Here is an 18349-nt window from a genome sequence, read left to right on the forward strand (position 1 = left end):
AAGCGATTCCTGTCCAAACCTTGGCAAATCTCGTGAACAGCATGCCTCAACGTGTACGTGCTCTCCTGAATGCTCGTGGGGGTTACACGAAGTACTGAACTGTAATTTTACTGTCCGTAATCCCAGTCGTAATTTAACTTTTGTTTTTGTTATAAAAAAAAATTGGCTAATGTGCAAAATAAAGAGATACTTCTGGAAAACGTACAGAAGTTTAACACAGTACTGTCCATGAATTGAGTTCGATATCAGTTTACATCACTTTCAAGGATCAATTTATTTGTTTCGAAATGTCAAATGTGGTTTTTGTTTCTTTTAAAGGTCACATTAACAAAATCTAGAATAATTTCAACATAATTCCAATCAAGTTTTGGTTCTAAGACATCTTGAAAAGTAAGTTCACCCCCACAAAAAAAATATTCCATATTAAATGCCAAGTCTGTATGTATGTATATACAGACTTGGCATTTAATATGGAATATTTTTTTTGGGGGGTGAACTTACTTTTCAAGATGACTTAGAACCAAAAGTTCATTGGAATTATGTTGAAATTATTCTAGATTTTGTTAATGTGACCTTTAAAAGAAACAAAAACCACATTTGACATTTCGAAACAAATAAATTGATCCTTGAAAGTGATGTAAACTGATATCGAACTCAATTCACGGACAGTACTGTGTTAAACTTCTGTACGTTTTCCAGAAGTATCTCCATATTTTGCACATTAGCCAAAATTTTTTTTAACAAAAACAAAAGTTAAATTACGACTGGGATTATGGATAGTAAAATTACAGTTCAGTACTTTGTGTAACCCCCACGAGCATTCAGGAGAGCACGTACACGTTGAGGCATGCTGTTCACGAGATTTGCCAAGGTTTGGACAGGAATCGCTTGCCATGTAGTGACAATAGCCTGTTGCAATTCACACACAGCGGTCGGCTGCTGGTCCAAGTGGTCGATTAGACGCGTTAATTCTGCCCACAAGTTCTCTATCGGATTCATATCCGGGGACATGGCAGGCCACTCCATATGCTCTACACCACGGTCAGCAAGAAAGTGTTGGATCATGGGAGCACGATGAGGCCGTGCATTGTCATCTTGGAAGACAATGTTTCCTCGAAAGGCTGCACGAGCAAATGGAAGCAATGTTTCTTCCAGAATGGTCCTGTACTTGAACTGGTTCAGGTTTCCATTCAGAACGACCAGGTCAGTTTTGCCCCCTGCATGAACAGCAGCCCAAACGGTCACCCCACCACCTCCAGCTTGGACTCTTGGCACTATACAATCTTTGTTATAGGCTTCATGCACTTGTCTGCACACTCGGACGCGGCCATCTTGACGATAGACCAGAGATCTAGACTCGTCACTGAAGATCACGTGATTCCAGTGTCCTGGCTGCCATTGACGGTGCTCTCTGGCCCACTGCAATCGGCGCTGGCGGTGTTGGCTGGTCAGGCGTGGCTTTCTCAGGGGACGCCTGGCATGATAGTCTGCTTGAACCAGTCGTTGGTTGACTTGCCTTCTGGATACAGGCACATTTGTCAGTTGCTGCCACTCAGACCTAAGCCGATTAGCTGACTTGGTACGGCCATTGCGGACTAACCGGTGCATCTGGCGATCATCCCTCCTTGTGGTTCTGCGGGGAAGTCCTGGCCTCGGTATTGGAGTAGGGACACCCCTCTGTGCATTTCGTTTCAGGATCTTTGACACCTGACCTTGAGTGATGCCATACTGCTGAGCAATAGCACGCTGTGTCATGCCGTAATTTCGTAAAGCCACCACTCCATGACAAACAGCATTGTCGAGTTGACGGACCATCTCCAGAGGAAGCGGCAATAACTTTTGGAGACGTGCAGCGTGCAGCAGTTGTTTTCCACTAATACAGAACGCAAAAACCCTTGTATACCCGACTGTGAAGACAATCATCAAATGCACCTGTCCGTACATTTTGCCACGCCACCTGTGATATCATCCTGTTGTTGACTTCTTGCTGCGACAGACAATCAGTGACATGGTTCTTTTAACAAATAAATCACCAAAGCGTAAAAGAAACTCACCAGATTGATATACTGAGTTAAGAAAGTAAACCCAAGTCAGGAAAAAATATATATTCCATATTAAATGCCAAGTCTGTATATATATATATATATATATATATATATATATATATATATATATATATATATATATATATATATATATGTATATATATATATATATATATTGTTGCGGAGATGAGGACTGTATATTTTTTGATTGTGTGCTGTACTATTATTATTATTGTTTATTCTGCGCCCCCCTACCTCCGGAGCTGTGTAAAGGTGAAAGGGCATCCCATAATTAGTCCACAACCATACACATCAGCCAAATAATAGAATACCCCTGTTGAGAGTTATCTCTTATTCTGTGTTTTAGAGTAAGGCTGTGTCTCCCATTAATTAAAGTACTCCATTGCACCAGTGAAAGAGAATAGATCCCCTTTCCTTCCCATCCCCAAAATCTCCATTTCCTTTTACACCCCCCTTCCGTCATTGCCGGGCCTCGATTGCCGAATTACCTCCCCTCCAATAACCGCCATTGAACATGTGCTCGAATCGGAGAAGAAAGGCGTGCCCGCCCGTCGTCATCAAGGGCGGAGCCAGAGGGTCGCGCGACCAACCAGGGCCGAGGTGAGCACCCCGATGGGCGTGTCCAAAAGGCCGGCGGCTTAATCGCCGGAGGCGCTATAAAAGGCGCGCATGCAAGAAGCAAGTGAGTTGGTCGCCAAGGAGTTGGTCGTGAGTGGAGGGTCAGTCAGTGGTTGCGTTGGTTGCGGTAAGAAGTCGGTGGTGAGAAGTGGTGGCGTTGAGTGGTCAGTGGTTGCGTTGGTTGCGTTGAGTTGTCGGTGGTGAGGAGACACCAGGGCCAATAGAGAGAAGGTTCAAGGGCCATTACCAGCAGTTGCGCCAGAGACGGCAGACGCGCCCTGAGCTGAGCCAGAGAAGCAGCGTTGACTCCACCAGGCAGCTTCAACCCGTTACCCCGCGGGGACCAGATAGCGGTGGCATCGGTGGCCGTCGAGGTCCAGCCGACGTCCCGTGCGGGATCAAGCCCGAACCATCTGCCCCAGCTGAACCTTCTCATTCCTCCTTCCAACATTCATTCCCTTCCATCCTTCTTGTGTACGTGAGTTTGTTCTGTTTGTTCTGTCCTGGGTTAATTAAGCTGGTATAAGTTAATATTTGCACTGTGTCACCTGCGTCTTATGTGTTGTAAATAAACCTTGATTGCTCCTTTTTGCTTGTGTAAATAATAAATCCCATTACTCGTCTGTACGTCTTCTCGTTTTATTCCTTCTTCTTCTTCACATCCGTGTCGCCTTTGTCTTTTCCCTATTGACTAGCTGCGGTGCGATCCGGCCAACGTTTGGGTGAAATCGGGTTCTAAGCGGGAAGTAACTGTTCGGACGCGGTAATACCAACCGCTCGGTAAAATAACATCTAAAACCGCGTCTGCAACAATTGGTGTCTGGGAGTGAGATTCGGGGCCCGAACCAAATTTTTAAAACATCTAGAAAAAATTTGGTCAAAATTTGGAGCGGCCGAAATTTGTTTTGTTTTATAAAACCCGAATTTTGAAATCGCGCCATGGCTGGTCAAGGCGATCGAATGCCGGTGGGTGAGCTAGAAGAGGGGTTAGGAGTAACCCAGGATCAAATGGAGGGGAGCAATGAGGAGGCGGTTGAGGGGGTATCAGGCGCACATAATGGCGCCCTCGCGCACGAGGTTACGGGCGCGCAAAATGGCGCCTCGCACATGGCCACGACGCCCGCGACCGTAGCAGCGCCGCTGGTGGATTCGAACCTTTTTTTCCTGCAAATGAGGGCCCTTATGGGACAAATGGGAGACCAAATTGGAGGTTTGAAAAACAGTATAGAGGCTCAGAGTGAGCAAATGGGGGTAATGAGGGACGAAGTGAGGGGTACCGGTGAGGCGTTAGACAACGGGATAAAAGAGGTAAAGAATGGGTTAATGGGGCTAGAAAATAGGATGGAAGACAAATTGCGGGAGATAGGGGAGCAATCCGCCAGAGAAATTAAACAAATGGGAGAGCAGATAGAGGAGGTAAAAATCGGGGTAGAAACCAAACTGGATGCTCAGAGGGATGAATTGGGACAGATGAGGGCGGCATCTACAAAAGAAAGGGAGGAGATGAAGGAGGAGATACGACGAGGTGTGGGTGAGGAGGTTTCGGGGCTACGCGAGGAGGTAAAGCGAGGTGAGAAGCATATGGAGAAAGAGGTGAGAAATGGGACGGCAAAGTAACAAAGGGGAATAGAAGATCTGACGGAGGAGGTGGAACAGCTGACAGAGGGACAGACGGAGTTAGTGGAGCAGGTTCAAAAGAACACGGCAATAATCGGAGGGTTAAAGGCGACACAAAAAGAAATTAAAAACGAATTAATAGCGACACAGAGGCAATGTCAGATGGTACGTGAGGGACTGACAATGAGGGTGGACGAGGTGACAGAGATAATGGAGACAAAGGACCGGCAGGTGAGGATGCACATAGAGACGGTCACGGTAGCCTTAGAGGACGAACTTGAGGAGACGCACCGAGAAATAAAAGAGGTTAAACAAAAATTAGAGGAAGTGGAAGAAGAGGTGAGTGAAATTAAGAAGAGACGGACAGAAACTAAGAGAGAAATCCAGGAGGAGGTAATGGAATTGGTGCAAGGTCGGTGCTCAACTCATGATGTGATGCTCACTAACCAAATAAAGAGTTTGCAGGTGGCAAAGGAGGTGCGACGACGAGGTACGGAGGTGAGTGGCAATGTACATGATGTGAGGAAAGCTTCAGTCGGCTTGGGGATTGGTATGGATCCGGGTGTTCGTGAGAGGCCGTTGGTGAAGTGTGCGACAGGTCTGGTGTGCGAAAAAAGAGGTGTGCGAGAATGTCCGACCATGGGGTGTGTGAGGAAAAAGTGCACGCCGAGGAGTGAGTGTGCCGTCAAGAGTGAGTTGGACGTAGCGCGTGTGCGAGGGAGCACATGGAAGCGCGGTGTGGTGAGTGTTACGGAGGCAGTAACGGAAAAGTGTGCACAAGAGTGTGCGCGAGAAAGGTGTGTAACGGACGGGTGCATGAGGAAAGAGTGCGCTGTCGAGAGTAAGGGTGAGCGCGTTGTCAAGAGTGGTGGTGAAAGTAGTGAGAGTGACACGGAGCGTGAGTTGGTTGTGACAGGTGAGCGAGGATGTACACCTGGAATGGAAGGATGCACACCTGGAATGGTAGAGCGTGAGTGGGAATGCACGCTGGAATTGGTAGTGAGGCACGTGGTGGGGTGTGCGAGTGAGAGCACACCTGTGATTGTCACAGAGGAGGTGACCGAGGAGGGGGCACGAAGAGGTGTGTTGGTGAGGTGTGCGAGCGACGAATGTGTGCCAAGGTGTTCGGTGGTCAGGTGTGTGACCAAGTCTGTGAGTGGAATGAGTGTACCTGGGTGTGTAAGGAAAGGTACGAGGAGCATGGGAACAGCTGGAGGTATGAGCAAGAAAGGGGTAGCGTATGCTTGTAAGCATCCAGGTGAGGCATCGACGGGAACCGGGTTAGAGGTTAGAACGACTTATAGCCGACTCGGGCCCTCGGTGCGCGTCGGGCAGCTTCGCGTGCCGCGAGGACCAGCGGGGATCCGAACCACGGCGGTTTCGAAAGAACCGCCGTGCGCGATCCACGCTGTGCCTCGCTTGGAACGGCCGCGTCCGGGCTCCACTAGGCGGAGCGGGCAGCCCGATAGGAAGGGTCGTCATGGCGACCACTTTCTATTGAGACGTGCCGGCAGGTCGAGATCGGGACATTGGATGGCTCCACGCCGAGGTGGTGCGTGGGATCTCGGCCCGGGTAAGCCCCCGTCCCTGCCACGAATGCGGGACGTATCCAGCCGCTGGCACAAAACAACCCGTATTCATTGCTCGGCTGTACGAAGCCGGGCTGTAGACGTGAATTGGCGCACCGAGAGGATGTAATAAGTAGACGGGTGATGAGGATAGTGTTTTGGCCCCGAAATAAAAAAAAAAGCAAAATTTGATAATGGTGGGTAGAATTGGCAGTAAATGGAAAATTTTTGAATTGGTTGGAATTTGGTGTGCCAAATTGATAGTAGGACCTCCCCGATGTGGAGGGATGGCAAATCCACCATCCCTCACAGACGGTGGGGGGCAAATGCGCTATAGTTTATGGGGTTGATGGCAGTGAAAACTAGCCCGGGTGGGTTAGGATATATCGTGTGTAGGGATCTAGCGAAGATGACATTAGGTAACGTTAAGTTTAGTTAGTGACTGATACCTGTAGTGGGGACGCAGGTAGTTTAGTGTGGATGATAATGACGTGGGAGCGCAATAGTTTAAAGGGACGACTGGGAAGCGCAAGTTTCAGAGGGGAGTAGTTAGCTGAGATGATGCCGTGTGTTTGAAGATTGAACAGGTGTGATTGAACAGGTGTGATTGCACAGGTGTGCAACTGAACAGGTGTGTGGAGCAGTGTATGAGGGAGTAGTGGTGATTGCGTGTTGTGTTGACCAAATGGTCCAGGAAGAAAGGAGGGTGCAGGTGGCACCAGGTGTGAGGGCACAGGTGTGCAACAACAGGTGTATGTGGCGGTGTGGAATAAATGGTAGTGTGGAATATCTGGAGTATTGGAATGGATGGTCGTGGAGTGAGTATGGTGGAAATTGTGGAGTGGAGTGGATGGTGCGAAGGTGTGAATGGGGGAAGAGTGGACCCCCATCACGGATACCCGGGGCGGGTAGTGTAAGTGTTAGGTAGAGGGTACAGGTAAATTGTGGTTGGATATTGGCATCTGTGGTGCGGGTGAAAGAATGGTCTTTGGATGGGTGCATTAGTGTTGTGGAAATGGCTGGGCGTGTAGCCTGTTAGTGTGTGTAGTTGGTTGGGCGCTCCACCGCTGTGAGGATCTCGGCCAGGTGAGGCCGCAGGTGGGCTCTGGGAGCCGGTAGTAGTTGTTGTGGATGGGGCCCGAGGATCCGGAGGACGGACCCGGGTAGCCCAGTGCCAGAGGGCACCAGTGGGGTGACAGAGCCAGGAGAGGGCCTTCCCCAGTTAGTTAGGTTAGGGTGAGGAGCTAGGTAAGCTCGGGTGGCAACTGCAGTGGTGGAGGTGTGCAGGTGGGTAGACCTGCTGGGAGAGCTACACGTCGCAGCCCAGAAATTGTGCGAAGGCACCGGGAGATGAATCGGGGGAGTGAGACCCCAAATTGAGAAGCACCACAGTTTGGTCAATGGGAATTTGGTTCTTAAAACCCATAGAGTAAGTTGGCCAATGGTTTGGCAGGGAAAGACCCCGGGTAGTGTAAAGTGTGTTAAAATCATTTAGAGGATAGTTAGGATGAAGGATCTCCTCGCACCATCTGCATCCACTCACCTGAGGTGACAGGTACTCCACACCATGCCATGTTTAATTATTTTTGATGCAGATGTTTGGAATGTGAGACGCATCATGACGTGGGTGTGACATTGTGCTTGATGTTCCATCTCTTCCTCCTTATGAGGATTGATGATGAATTTGGTGATGGCAAATTTTGAAGTAGAGGGATTGTGGAGACGAATTTCTTATAGGGGAAATATGGGGAAGACGTGACAGTAGTGACGAATTTGTAAATGGGTAGATTTAGCACATATGGGGTAAGGGCAAGGGTAGTGTAGGTGACAGTGGGGTGACGTACGGTAGGGACGAGCTTTCTCACTTCGCCCTCCGTACGCATTTCGCCTTGCATTGCCTTATTGATGTGTACCCTTGTGACCTTACCCCTCGCTCATTTGTCTTTCCCCTTTTGTCTCCCACATGACCTGTGCGCCATTGGGTGCCGAGGGGAGCGTGCGTGAGTCCTCCATTGTGCGCCCGAAATTCCCAGAACCAGCTGTCTGCATCGATGCACCACATTATGGACCACATGCCTGTGGCCGAGCACCACTTATGGACCCCATGGGTTGGGGCATGGCCCCTCTGCTGGAACCGGCCATGAGGGCCCGAAATCTTGCTGGCGGACCTTGGCCACAGGGCACCGATGCCCCACAGGTGAACCACACTAGTCGGCCCTGTGGGCCATAAATAAAATAAATAAAAAGGACACATTGGGTGCAAGTTTTAATACAAATAGGCCGCCAGTAAGCAAAGCAAAAGAATGACAACATCTGGAAGACCAAATAATAATAACCAGCAGAGGGAGCCGAAGAGCAAGAGACCACCTGCAGGGTTAGGGGTTGTTGAATTTATTTTATTGTTGAACATTGATGAACAATGGTGACTGCACCGATTGGTGCTTGGGTGTGTATTGGTGCGGTTTTGGGTGCTTTCATGGTGCATTGATGCAGAGCAGACTGTCTCCCCCCCCAGAAAGAACAATCACAGGTCCTGGGTTAGTTTTGTAAATAAAAATAGCGTCATTGTAAATAATGCTTCCCACCGTCAGTGTATAGTTTGAAGACCATTCCGCAATTCGGTTAACTGTGGGCGTAAGTCTGTTAGGCAGGTTGCAATGGAGCAGCGGGACACATTTATTTATGTTTTAAAAACTGTCGCACTCAGGGTCAGGTTAAAAGTAGAGGGAACTACACCTACGTGTCACACTAAAAATAAAAGTTGTAGGCCCGGGCCGTGCCTAAGAGGAGGAGGGTGCAGTGTTGCGGAGATGAGGACTGTATATTTTTTGATTGTGTGCTGTACTATTATTATTATTGTTTATTCTGCGCCCCCCTACCTCCGGAGCTGTGTAAAGGTGAAAGGGCATCCCATAATTAGTCCACAAGTATACACATCAGCCAAATAATAGAATACCCCTGTTGATAGTTATCTGTTATTCTGTGTTTTAGAGTAAGGCTGTGTCTCCCATTAATTAAAGTACTCCATTGCACCAGTGAAAGAGAATAGATCCCCTTTCCTTCCCATCCCCAAAATCTCCATTTCCTTTTACACCCCCCCTTCCGTCATTGCCGGGCCTCGATTGCCGAATTACCTCCCCTCCAATAACCGCCATTGAACATGTGCTCAAATCGGAGAAGAAAGGCGTGCCCGCCCGTTGTCATCAAGGGCGGAGCCAGAGGGTCACGCGACCAACCAGGGCCGAGGTGAGCACCCCGATGGGCGTGTCCAAAAGGCCGGCGGCTTAATCGCCGGAGGCGCTATAAAAGGCGCGCACGCAAGAAGCAAGTGAGTTGGTCGCCAAGGAGTTGGTCGTGAGTGGAGGGTCAGTCAGTGGTTGCGTTAAGAAGTCGGTGGTGAGAAGTGGTGGCGTTGAGTGGTCAGTGGTTGCGTTGAGTTGTCGGTGGTGAGGAGACACCAGGGCCAAGAGAGAGAAGGTTCAAGGGCCATTACCAGCAGTTGCACCAGAGACGGCAGACGCGCCCTGAGCTGAGCCAGAGAAGCAGCGTTGACTCCACCAGGCAGCTTCAACCCGTTACCCCGCGGGGACCAGATAGCGGTGGCATCGGTGGCCGTCGAGGTCCAGCCGACGTCCCGTGCGGGATCAAGCCCGAACCATCTGCCCCAGCTGAACCTTCCCATTCCTCCTTCCAACATTCATTCCCTTCCATCCTTCTTGTGTACGTGAGTTTGTTCTGTTTGTTCTGTCCTGGGTTAATTAAGCTGGTATAAGTTAATATTTGCACTGTGTCACCTGCGTCTTATGTGTTGTAAATAAACCTTGATTGCTCCTTTTTGCTTGTGTAAATAATAAATCCCATTACTCGTCTGTACGTCTTCTCGTTTTATTCCTTCTTCTTCTTCACATCCGTGTCGCCTTTGTCTTTTCCCTATTGACTAGCTGCGGTGCGATCCGGCCAACGTTTGGGTGAAATCGGGTTCTAAGCGGGGAGTAACTGTTCGGACGCGGTAATACGAACCGCTCGGTAAAATAACATCTAAAACCGCGTCTGCAACAATATATATATATATATATATATATATATATATATATATATATATATATATAAATATATATATATATATATATATATGTATATATATATATATATATATATATATATATATATATATATATATATATATATATATATATATATATATACATATATATACACATATATATATATGGTTTTTATATATATTGAAATTATGCTTTTTAAAATCTGTCTGCTTGTCAACTTTGGACACCCGCTGACAATATGCATCACAATGTCAGAGTAGCATTTGTCAATAGTTTCACCAGTGTTTGGGATGTTGTGGCCAAGCTGATATCGCACGTTATTTATGAGTGACAGTTAGGTGGTGTATTGTCTTTTGTGCATTATTTAATACTGGCATGTTTATGATTTCATTATGGAATGAATCGTTTCGTATATGACTTTCTAATGTTGACAGAGGCCAGACACGACGTGTAAATGTCGAGTAAAAATGTGATATGCTCATGTTGGAGTTTGGTTTCATGTCCTGTAGAACGATTCAGAGTTTTGGGGGAATTTCTGGCCACCATATGGATATAGAACAATTTCATATTTGCAAAAGGGTTCTTGAGGGAGAGGCTTTTGGGACAGTTTGTGAGCTGACAATATAATTGGAAAAGCAGAGACAGCAGGGAGAGCAGGGAGAGGAGCCAGTCACCATTTGCTTTGTGCATGCAGTGCCACATGGGTGTGCTGTTTTGTGTTTATCCGTTCATTAAAGTTTGGATTATGCCTGACTGTTGGTTGGACATTGATCAATCAAAGAACCTTCGTTTCATGAAAATGGAGACTTTGGTATTCTGCAGCTACAATAAGAATTTCAGAGAGATCTTTGGGCTCTAAATTGGCATTTGAAGAATTTTCCTCAGTGATTTAATCCATTCTGGCCACTTATCATTAAGGGACATACCTCACAAATGGCAAGATGATCACAGTTCCCTATTTTGCTTTGCTTCATGGCTTTGTCCATAATTTTCTTGACTAACCGATACCAATGCTGATGATCGGCATTGCTTGAGGTACTCAGGGAGGGCAAATCTTTTCCCAAACACAATATCGCCAACACACTTTAGCCCCATCTGTCTTTTTCTTCACGATACCTAGAGAGTCTGTCAACATGGGATTTTGGCTAATTTTGCTGTCATCTCAGCCAATTGTCTCATTTCTTCTGATCAATCTACTACACCTGCAGTGCAACATAAGATTAGAATGGCACAGGTGTTGATGGTTTTTTAAAGGTCTAAATCCCATTATTTTGTGTCGTGAGAGCATTTCCTTGAAATTTCTGGTGGTTCTGTTCGTGTTGTTGTTTCACATGTGTTAGATTAATTTTCTTATTGTCAAAAAGCGGAGCCTACCCGTCGCTTCGCTGACAGACCAATTAGTCCTCCTGTTTGCCAAAATGAATTTACCCATTCGAAGAGTGCTTTCACCTCGGCGTTTCCCAGATAAAAAAGGGAATTGTAATACCCTCTGCCACCACCACCAGGTGGCGCTACATGGTACACATTTACATAGATAAATTTATGCCCCCTCACCCTCCCTCCCAACCCCTCGCCCTGCACACCTGGTGTGAACCTATGTTACCCACCCACACAAAATTGTATTTGTACCCCGAGTTTGGAGTTTGTAACTTAAACAAGTACAAAAAGTTTTAATTAAAACAAAAGCCGCATCGATTAGGGTTAGGAGGAAGACACCACGGTCGACAGCGACTAACATAGTCGCTAACTATGTTAGCGACTGTGAAAAATGAAATGATATATCGAATTTGATTTGAAATAAAACTGTGTGAGAGAGGAAGACACCACGGGCCTACAAAACAGGCCTCAAAGCTATGCGAGTTAATAAAATGGTGGATATTTGTTTATATGAAGCCTCTCCCACAATGGGTGGAGCTATGGTTCCCAGAATGGGTGGAGCTTTGAGGTTTTGTCTTCTCTGCAAGAACAACAAGAACAAGAAGAACAAGAACAAGAAGAACAAGAACAACAGCAGAGGGCACTCTATGACCAGCGTCTTGCGACGCGGCTAAAAATGTGGCCGTGCATACAACATACAAACAAAGAGAGAGAGATTTTTGCCTTTTATAGGTATAGATGATAATAATAATAATTATAATAATAATAAAAATAATAATTACCCAGTTTCACTTCTGCCTTCTCTGTGAGCAAAACGTTTTGACCTTTGATGTCCCGGTGGATGACTCTGTGCTGATGTAGATGAGCTAGTCCCTATGTATGTCACAAACAGCAGGCAAGCATGAGGTTAGGGAACAGTCAACAAATTTAAGGAAAAAAACATGCTTTGTTTTTGATAAATTGAACGAAAACTAGCTCAGCAAATAAAAAAGAAAAGGAAAAGCACATACGTCCCATCGAACCTGTATCACATTCCTATCGCAGCCTTCTTGCATCAAACCACAATGTTTTGTGTAAATGCTGATAAAAGGGGTTAATCGAGCTACATATAGGTTTGAGGATCTACATAAACGTTTTTGTCATCGATCTACACAAAATACCTCATAATGACAAAATGAAAACACGTTTTGAGTAATTTTGACAAATTTATTGCAAATGAGATACAAAAATATCAAATGTACATAAGTATTCAGTCCCCTGAGTCAACACTTCGTAGAAGCACCTTTGGCAGTGATTACAGCTTCGAGTCATCTTGGGTATGTCTGTATCAGCTGTGCACATCTCGATTGGAGAGTTTCTCCCATTCTTTCCATTATTCTTTCCATTTCCTATTGACAGAGCTCACTGTGTTCTTGGGAAGTTTGAACACTATAAATTGGTTTATTTATACCCTTCCCCAGATCTACGCCTCCTCACAATTATATCTGAGTTCTACAGACATGGTAGAGTTTCTACTCTACATGGACTTCATGGTAGAGTTTCTGCTCTGACATGCACTGTCAAACCTTATATAGAAAGGTGTGTTTCTTTCTAAATCATGTCCAATCAATTGAATTGGCAACAGGTGGACTCCAATCAAGTTGTAAAGACATTTCAAGCATGATTAAAGGAAAATTGGATGCACCTGAGCTCAATTTTGAGTGTCATAGCAAAGGCGTGCAATACTTATGGACTCCAAACGTTTCAGCTTTTCATTTTTAATTAATTTGTAGAACTTTCGCAAAGAGAAATTCCACTTTGACATCATGAATTCCCCTTTGACTGATGTGTAGATCTGTGAAAAAAAATCTAAATTTAATCCATTTTAAATTCAGGCTGTAACACAACAAAATGTGAAAAGGTAAAGGGGTGTGAATACTTTCTGAAGGCACTGTATCAGGGTAGTTCACGTGTAACATACTCACCTTTTGGCCACCTAGTGTGAGCCCCACGAGTGGGCGAAGGGTGGCTTGTTTTTCTCTCGAGAGCAACAGGTGTTCATAAAGTACATAATTTTGGTACCACTCAGGCTCTGCCTGCTCCGTTTTTCTTTAGGATCTACACGTGAGTGCCCGAGATGGAGAATGGAGTGCATCGCTCAGTTTACAATTACTGCACAGATTCCGCCAAACTGTTTTGTCCTGAAAGGTTGCATTCTAGGCGGAATGCATACTTCAACATCGATGGGAAAATCCATATTCAAAATGAAAGCGCCATAACCTGGTATTGTTTCCCAGAAGGCCAGGCTCGGACAGCTATGTGAGCACGTGTAATTTTCATTTCAAATACAGCATGTTAATCATTCACATCTAATATGCCAGGGAGCATACACACCTGGACATCATCTCTGATGTCAGCTCATAATTCACAAAACACAGAATTGTACAACGGAATGTCATCAATTATGTTTATAGTCATGTCAATGAAATTCAAGGTATTTTAAGGACATTCATATACTCTCCGCAGTAACAAAAAAAAACAAAAAAAAAACCACCTTTAGAGGCCATTTTTCCCCGGGAGCGGGGGTTGGCCTTTTTCGGGCACTGTGGTTGTTGTTGTTGTTTTTTGGTCCCTTTTTTTTGAAGCAATGTTTTACGGCCGGATGCCCTTCCTGCCGCCAACCCTGTTTGTCGCCTTTTACGACAAACAGGGAATTACCAGTGAACTGGTACTCAACCGTATGATGCGTCTTGGAATCTTGGAAGAGTTGGAATCTCCCGCGATGAAGCTATCTCTGAGGGCCTTTCACTCACTCACCGCAGGCAGGTAGGTGGTCTTTCTGTCTTCTACCGACTCCTCTCCGGCCTTGCACCCCCAGCTCTCTCTGTGCTCTGTCCCCCAAATATTCCTACAGGTCGCACAAGATCTGCCAGCAACCCTCTGATGGTTAAACTGCCGAAATCTCGGCTCTCTGCTCACCTTCACTCTTTCATTCCTCTTTTCTCCCGCCTCTGGAACAAACTCCCTCACTCCCTTCAATCCCACTCCTCCCTCCAGGTCTTTAAAACAGCTGTTCACCACCATCTCTTATCTTCCCCCATCCAAAACCTTGATCTTTTCTACCCCCGCTAATTCACCCCAGATCCACCTTGTTTGAAATTCCAACTTCTTTCCTGGAAGTCCTGGCAGTGTCCATATGTTTTATACCTCTCCCACCGCCCCCTTCCCATGCCCCCCCCCCCCCAAAGCCCTCGCCCTCTCTCAGATCTCTCGATGTCTCCATGTCTCTCGGTCCCTGCTCTCAAATGTTGTGTTTGTGTCCTTCCCCCTCTTGTCTACCGCTCCCGATGTTATATGTTTTATGTGTCGGTTTGTCTTTCTGTGTGATTAATGTTCGCTCTTTCACGAGCCTCGATCTTGTATACAAAACAAAACAAAAAAAAAAAACAAAAAAAAATTAGCCGACCTCGGAAGGATGACAGTCTGAGTCAACCCCCCTGGCGTTAATTCAGTGATCGACCGGGATTCGAACCCAGGATCCTAGGATCCTAAGCTGGCACCCTAGCCGCTAAGCCAACGCCAGGTTGGCCTGTAAAATCCGCAGTAACAAAAACAAAAACAAACAAAAAAAAAAACACCTTTAGAGGCCATTTTTCCCCGCAAGCGGGGGTTGGCCTTTTTCGGGCACCGTGGTTGTTGTTGTTTTTCGGTCCCCTTTTTGAAGCAATGTTTTACGGCCGGATGCCCTTCCTGCCGCCAACCCTGTTTGTCGCCTTTTACCACAAGCAGGGAATTACCAGTGAACTGGTACTCAATTTGCCGACCTCGGAAGGATGAAGCAGGCTGAGTCAACCCCCCTGGCGTTAATTCAGCGATCGACCGGGATTCGAACCCAGGATCCTAGGATCCTAAGCTGGCACCCTAGCCGCTAAGCCAACGCCAGGCTCCGCAGTAACCGCAGTAACAGTAAAAGCCGCAGTAACAGTAAAATCCGCAGTAACAATTGGCCTGTAATTGCTTATCCATCATTGCAATGTGGTTCGATCGATTATTATATACCTTTCTATTGTGCTCAAGCAACCTGTGGATACTATTCAGGTGTAGGCCGCACTCGAGGGTTTACACGCGATTTAATCGGCCACAAATGAAGAAGTTTCACACATCGTCAGCCACTCACAATTTGCCTGGCCCAAGCAGTGGCTGAGTGAGTTCGAAGGAGCATCCATCACTTTAACATGATCACGATTGCCTTTGAACCAAAAGAGACAAGATGGCGAGCGCTAATGATGAAGCTAGCGTGTTGTACCAGATGCAGCAACAATTAAAAATCGTGCACGTAATAATGAAACGGTTTATGTAAAGCTTCCTCGATAATTTAAATTGCAAGGCATAAACCAGAAAGCATCTCAAAATGCAAAGCCCGTCCACGTCCGCTTCGTACTCAAACTAATTTTTTTACGAAAACGATTGATAAAAATAATTGTACCTTTTATTAATTTGTGGTTCCTCCATATTCTCATAATAAAGTTTTATTGAAGAATTGATGACAAAACCTAAATTGGTAAGCAGTTATGGCCTGGACAGACCCACTGAAGCTCAGTGGTCAATATGTAAATGAAATGGAAAACCAAATACTGTATTGGAGTCATCAGAAGGAACCAGAAGTAAAGACCAAAGATGGAGTCATCAGGAGGAACATGGATAGGATTCAGGTTTCAGTTGCTACTCCTCTGCCATCAAACCCATCCAGGTGCATTCAAGTGAACCTTTCAGAAAAATTTCTGCAATACTTAACTTCTCCTAAGACATAGATAAAGAAAGAAACACGAAAGCAGAAAAAAACAAAAACAGATCCTCTTGCGCTTGATGCCCTGCAGGGGGATAGTAAAGGCTATTTATAGAAAACACTTGATGCTATTATGACTTTGCCCTTTCACATTTTGTCCCAATTTAAAACAAGTAGAGCTACACTACTGGTCAAAAGTTTTAGAACACCTCAATTTTTTGCAGTTTTTATTGAAATTTACGCAGTTTACTGTCTCAATGTACTCTGAAATTAAGCATAGAACAAATAAACAATTGGAGATAAAAAAGAAATCAGAGAATCACTTTGTTTAACAAAATTTTATTAAAATTTTTGACTCAGCAAAGTAGCCACCTTTTGCAGATATAACCGCCGAACACACTCGTGGCATTCTTTATACAATGGGAATCAAATATTGTTCCGGAAGTTCTTCCCAACACTGTTGCAGAAGTTCCCACAAATGGTTGCACTTGTAGGTTGCTTTGCTTTCACCCTTCTGCCCAGTTCATCCCAAACCAGCTCAATGGGGTTTAAGTCTGGAGACTGTGCTGGCCATTCCATGATTTGAAGCCTATCGTCTTGTTCTTTTCCTCGAAGGTACTTTTGACACAGCCTGGAGGTGTGTTTAGGGTCATTATCTTGCTGTACGATGAACCCCTGACCAACTAGGCGTATACCAGAGGGTATTGCATGGCGCTGCAAAATGCTGTGGGTAGCCCTTTTGGTTCAGTGTGCCAGTCACTCTGTGCAAGTCGCCGACTCTGCATCCGGCAAAAGAGCCCCAGACCATCATGCTTCCTCCTCCATGTTCGACAGTTAGTGTCACACACTGAGGAACCATCCTTTCGCCTACTCGACGGCGTACAAAAACCCTGCGTGATGAACCAAAGATTTCAAATTTCGATTCATTGGTCCATAAGACCTTCTTCCAGTCTTCCGAAGTCCACTGGTGGTGCTTCATGGTCCAGGCAAGCCTCTTTTTCTTATTTTGCCATCTTAGCAATGGCGTTCTTACTGCCACTCGACCTGTCAAACCTGCAGCTCGAAGTCTTCTCTTCACAGTTGAAACTGAGACTTGCTTACTTCAACCAGTGTTAAGCTGTGCTTGAAGCTGTTGTCCTGTGAGCCGCCTATCACGCAAGCTGTTGACTCTCAGAAACTTGTCTTCTGATTCCGTTGTGGCTTTGGGTCTGCCAGACCTCTTCCTGTCAGAGTTTCCTCCAGTTTCCAATATACTACTTCCTGCAGTGCAAGATTGCCCAAATAATGCTTCAGAGGGTGTAATAACAATCTGTTCCAATACTGCTTTTATACAGACAGGGGGTTTGTAATCAAGTAATCAGCAGAGGTTGGGACACCTGTAGGAATTGTTTGCATCAACTTTCAAGGCTTAATTTACTTACATTGCTGCAGTACAGCTGTAAGTTGCTAACCCATTACTTGTTTCATAAAGAAGGCCTTTTTTTTTTTTTACAATATAACTGTGCAATTTACATTATTTTCCCATTTTTGCTAACCTAAACTTTATTTTTAACCTCGAGCAGTTTACTGCTTACCTTTGTACCATTTCAGGTTATTCACAGGACATTAAACTGCGTGAATGTCAATAAAAACTGGAAAAATTGAGGTGTTCTAAAACTTTTGACCGGGAATGTACATTCAAAGTACACCAACCCATGCCAAATAAATTTTAAAAAAATAACACTATCCTCCAGAGAGCGACATTGCCGGGGAGCCTTTGGTGCAATGCAGCACATGGAGTTGGATTTGGGAGGGAGCGGTGTACAATAATTGAATGATGAATTGTGTAATTAAAATAAATAAATAATAATCGTAAAATAATTCATTTATTAATCAGTTCAGTCTTTTGGGACTGCCACTGGTAACATGTAACCCAGTGATACCTGCCGCATGGTCGGGTTATCGGCTACTAATCCGACACTTCTCACTAGCTTTGCTAGTGGGGAGGGTGACTGTGACACCCAACCAAGACCAAAAACAACACCTGACAAAGGGCAGATGAGCTCCCAAGTGAGCCAACGTCCATCCAGTAAGGAGATGGGGTCTCCTAAAGAACACCCATCCGATTTGGACCGGTTCAAGTCATACCAAAAATGGTCCACGCTGCTTCCTTGCTTGAAAAAGAATAGAGCATGGATAATCCCCATCGGTGGGCATCTTTGAGGAGGAGGAAATTCCTCTTGATGAAATACCCTGCTGAGTACGGTGAGAAATGCAGCCATTGTTATGACGAGT

The 18349-nt window shown here is 45.6% G+C and overlaps 1 protein-coding gene across 4 annotated transcripts in view; it reads right to left on the reverse strand.

Annotated features, from left to right (window-relative positions):
* LOC137415939 (traf2 and NCK-interacting protein kinase-like) overlaps window positions 1-18349 on the reverse strand; it is a 353089-nt gene that overhangs the window by 203648 nt on the left and 131092 nt on the right. For all 4 annotated transcript variants that reach the window (XR_013621224.1, XM_078767554.1, XM_078767553.1 and 1 more), the window contains exon 6: window positions 12093-12183. Coding sequence is in view for 3 of the 4 variants with exons in the window: in XM_078767554.1 (XP_078623680.1) it covers window positions 12093-12183 (91 nt within the window). In the remaining variant the exon portion in view is untranslated. The remainder of the gene's footprint in view (window positions 1-12092; window positions 12184-18349) is intronic.

Source organism: Myxine glutinosa, chromosome 13 (assembly GCF_964187855.1).
Source record: "Myxine glutinosa chromosome 13, kmMyxGlut1.1, whole genome shotgun sequence".
Lineage (NCBI taxonomy): Eukaryota > Metazoa > Chordata > Myxini > Myxiniformes > Myxinidae > Myxine > Myxine glutinosa.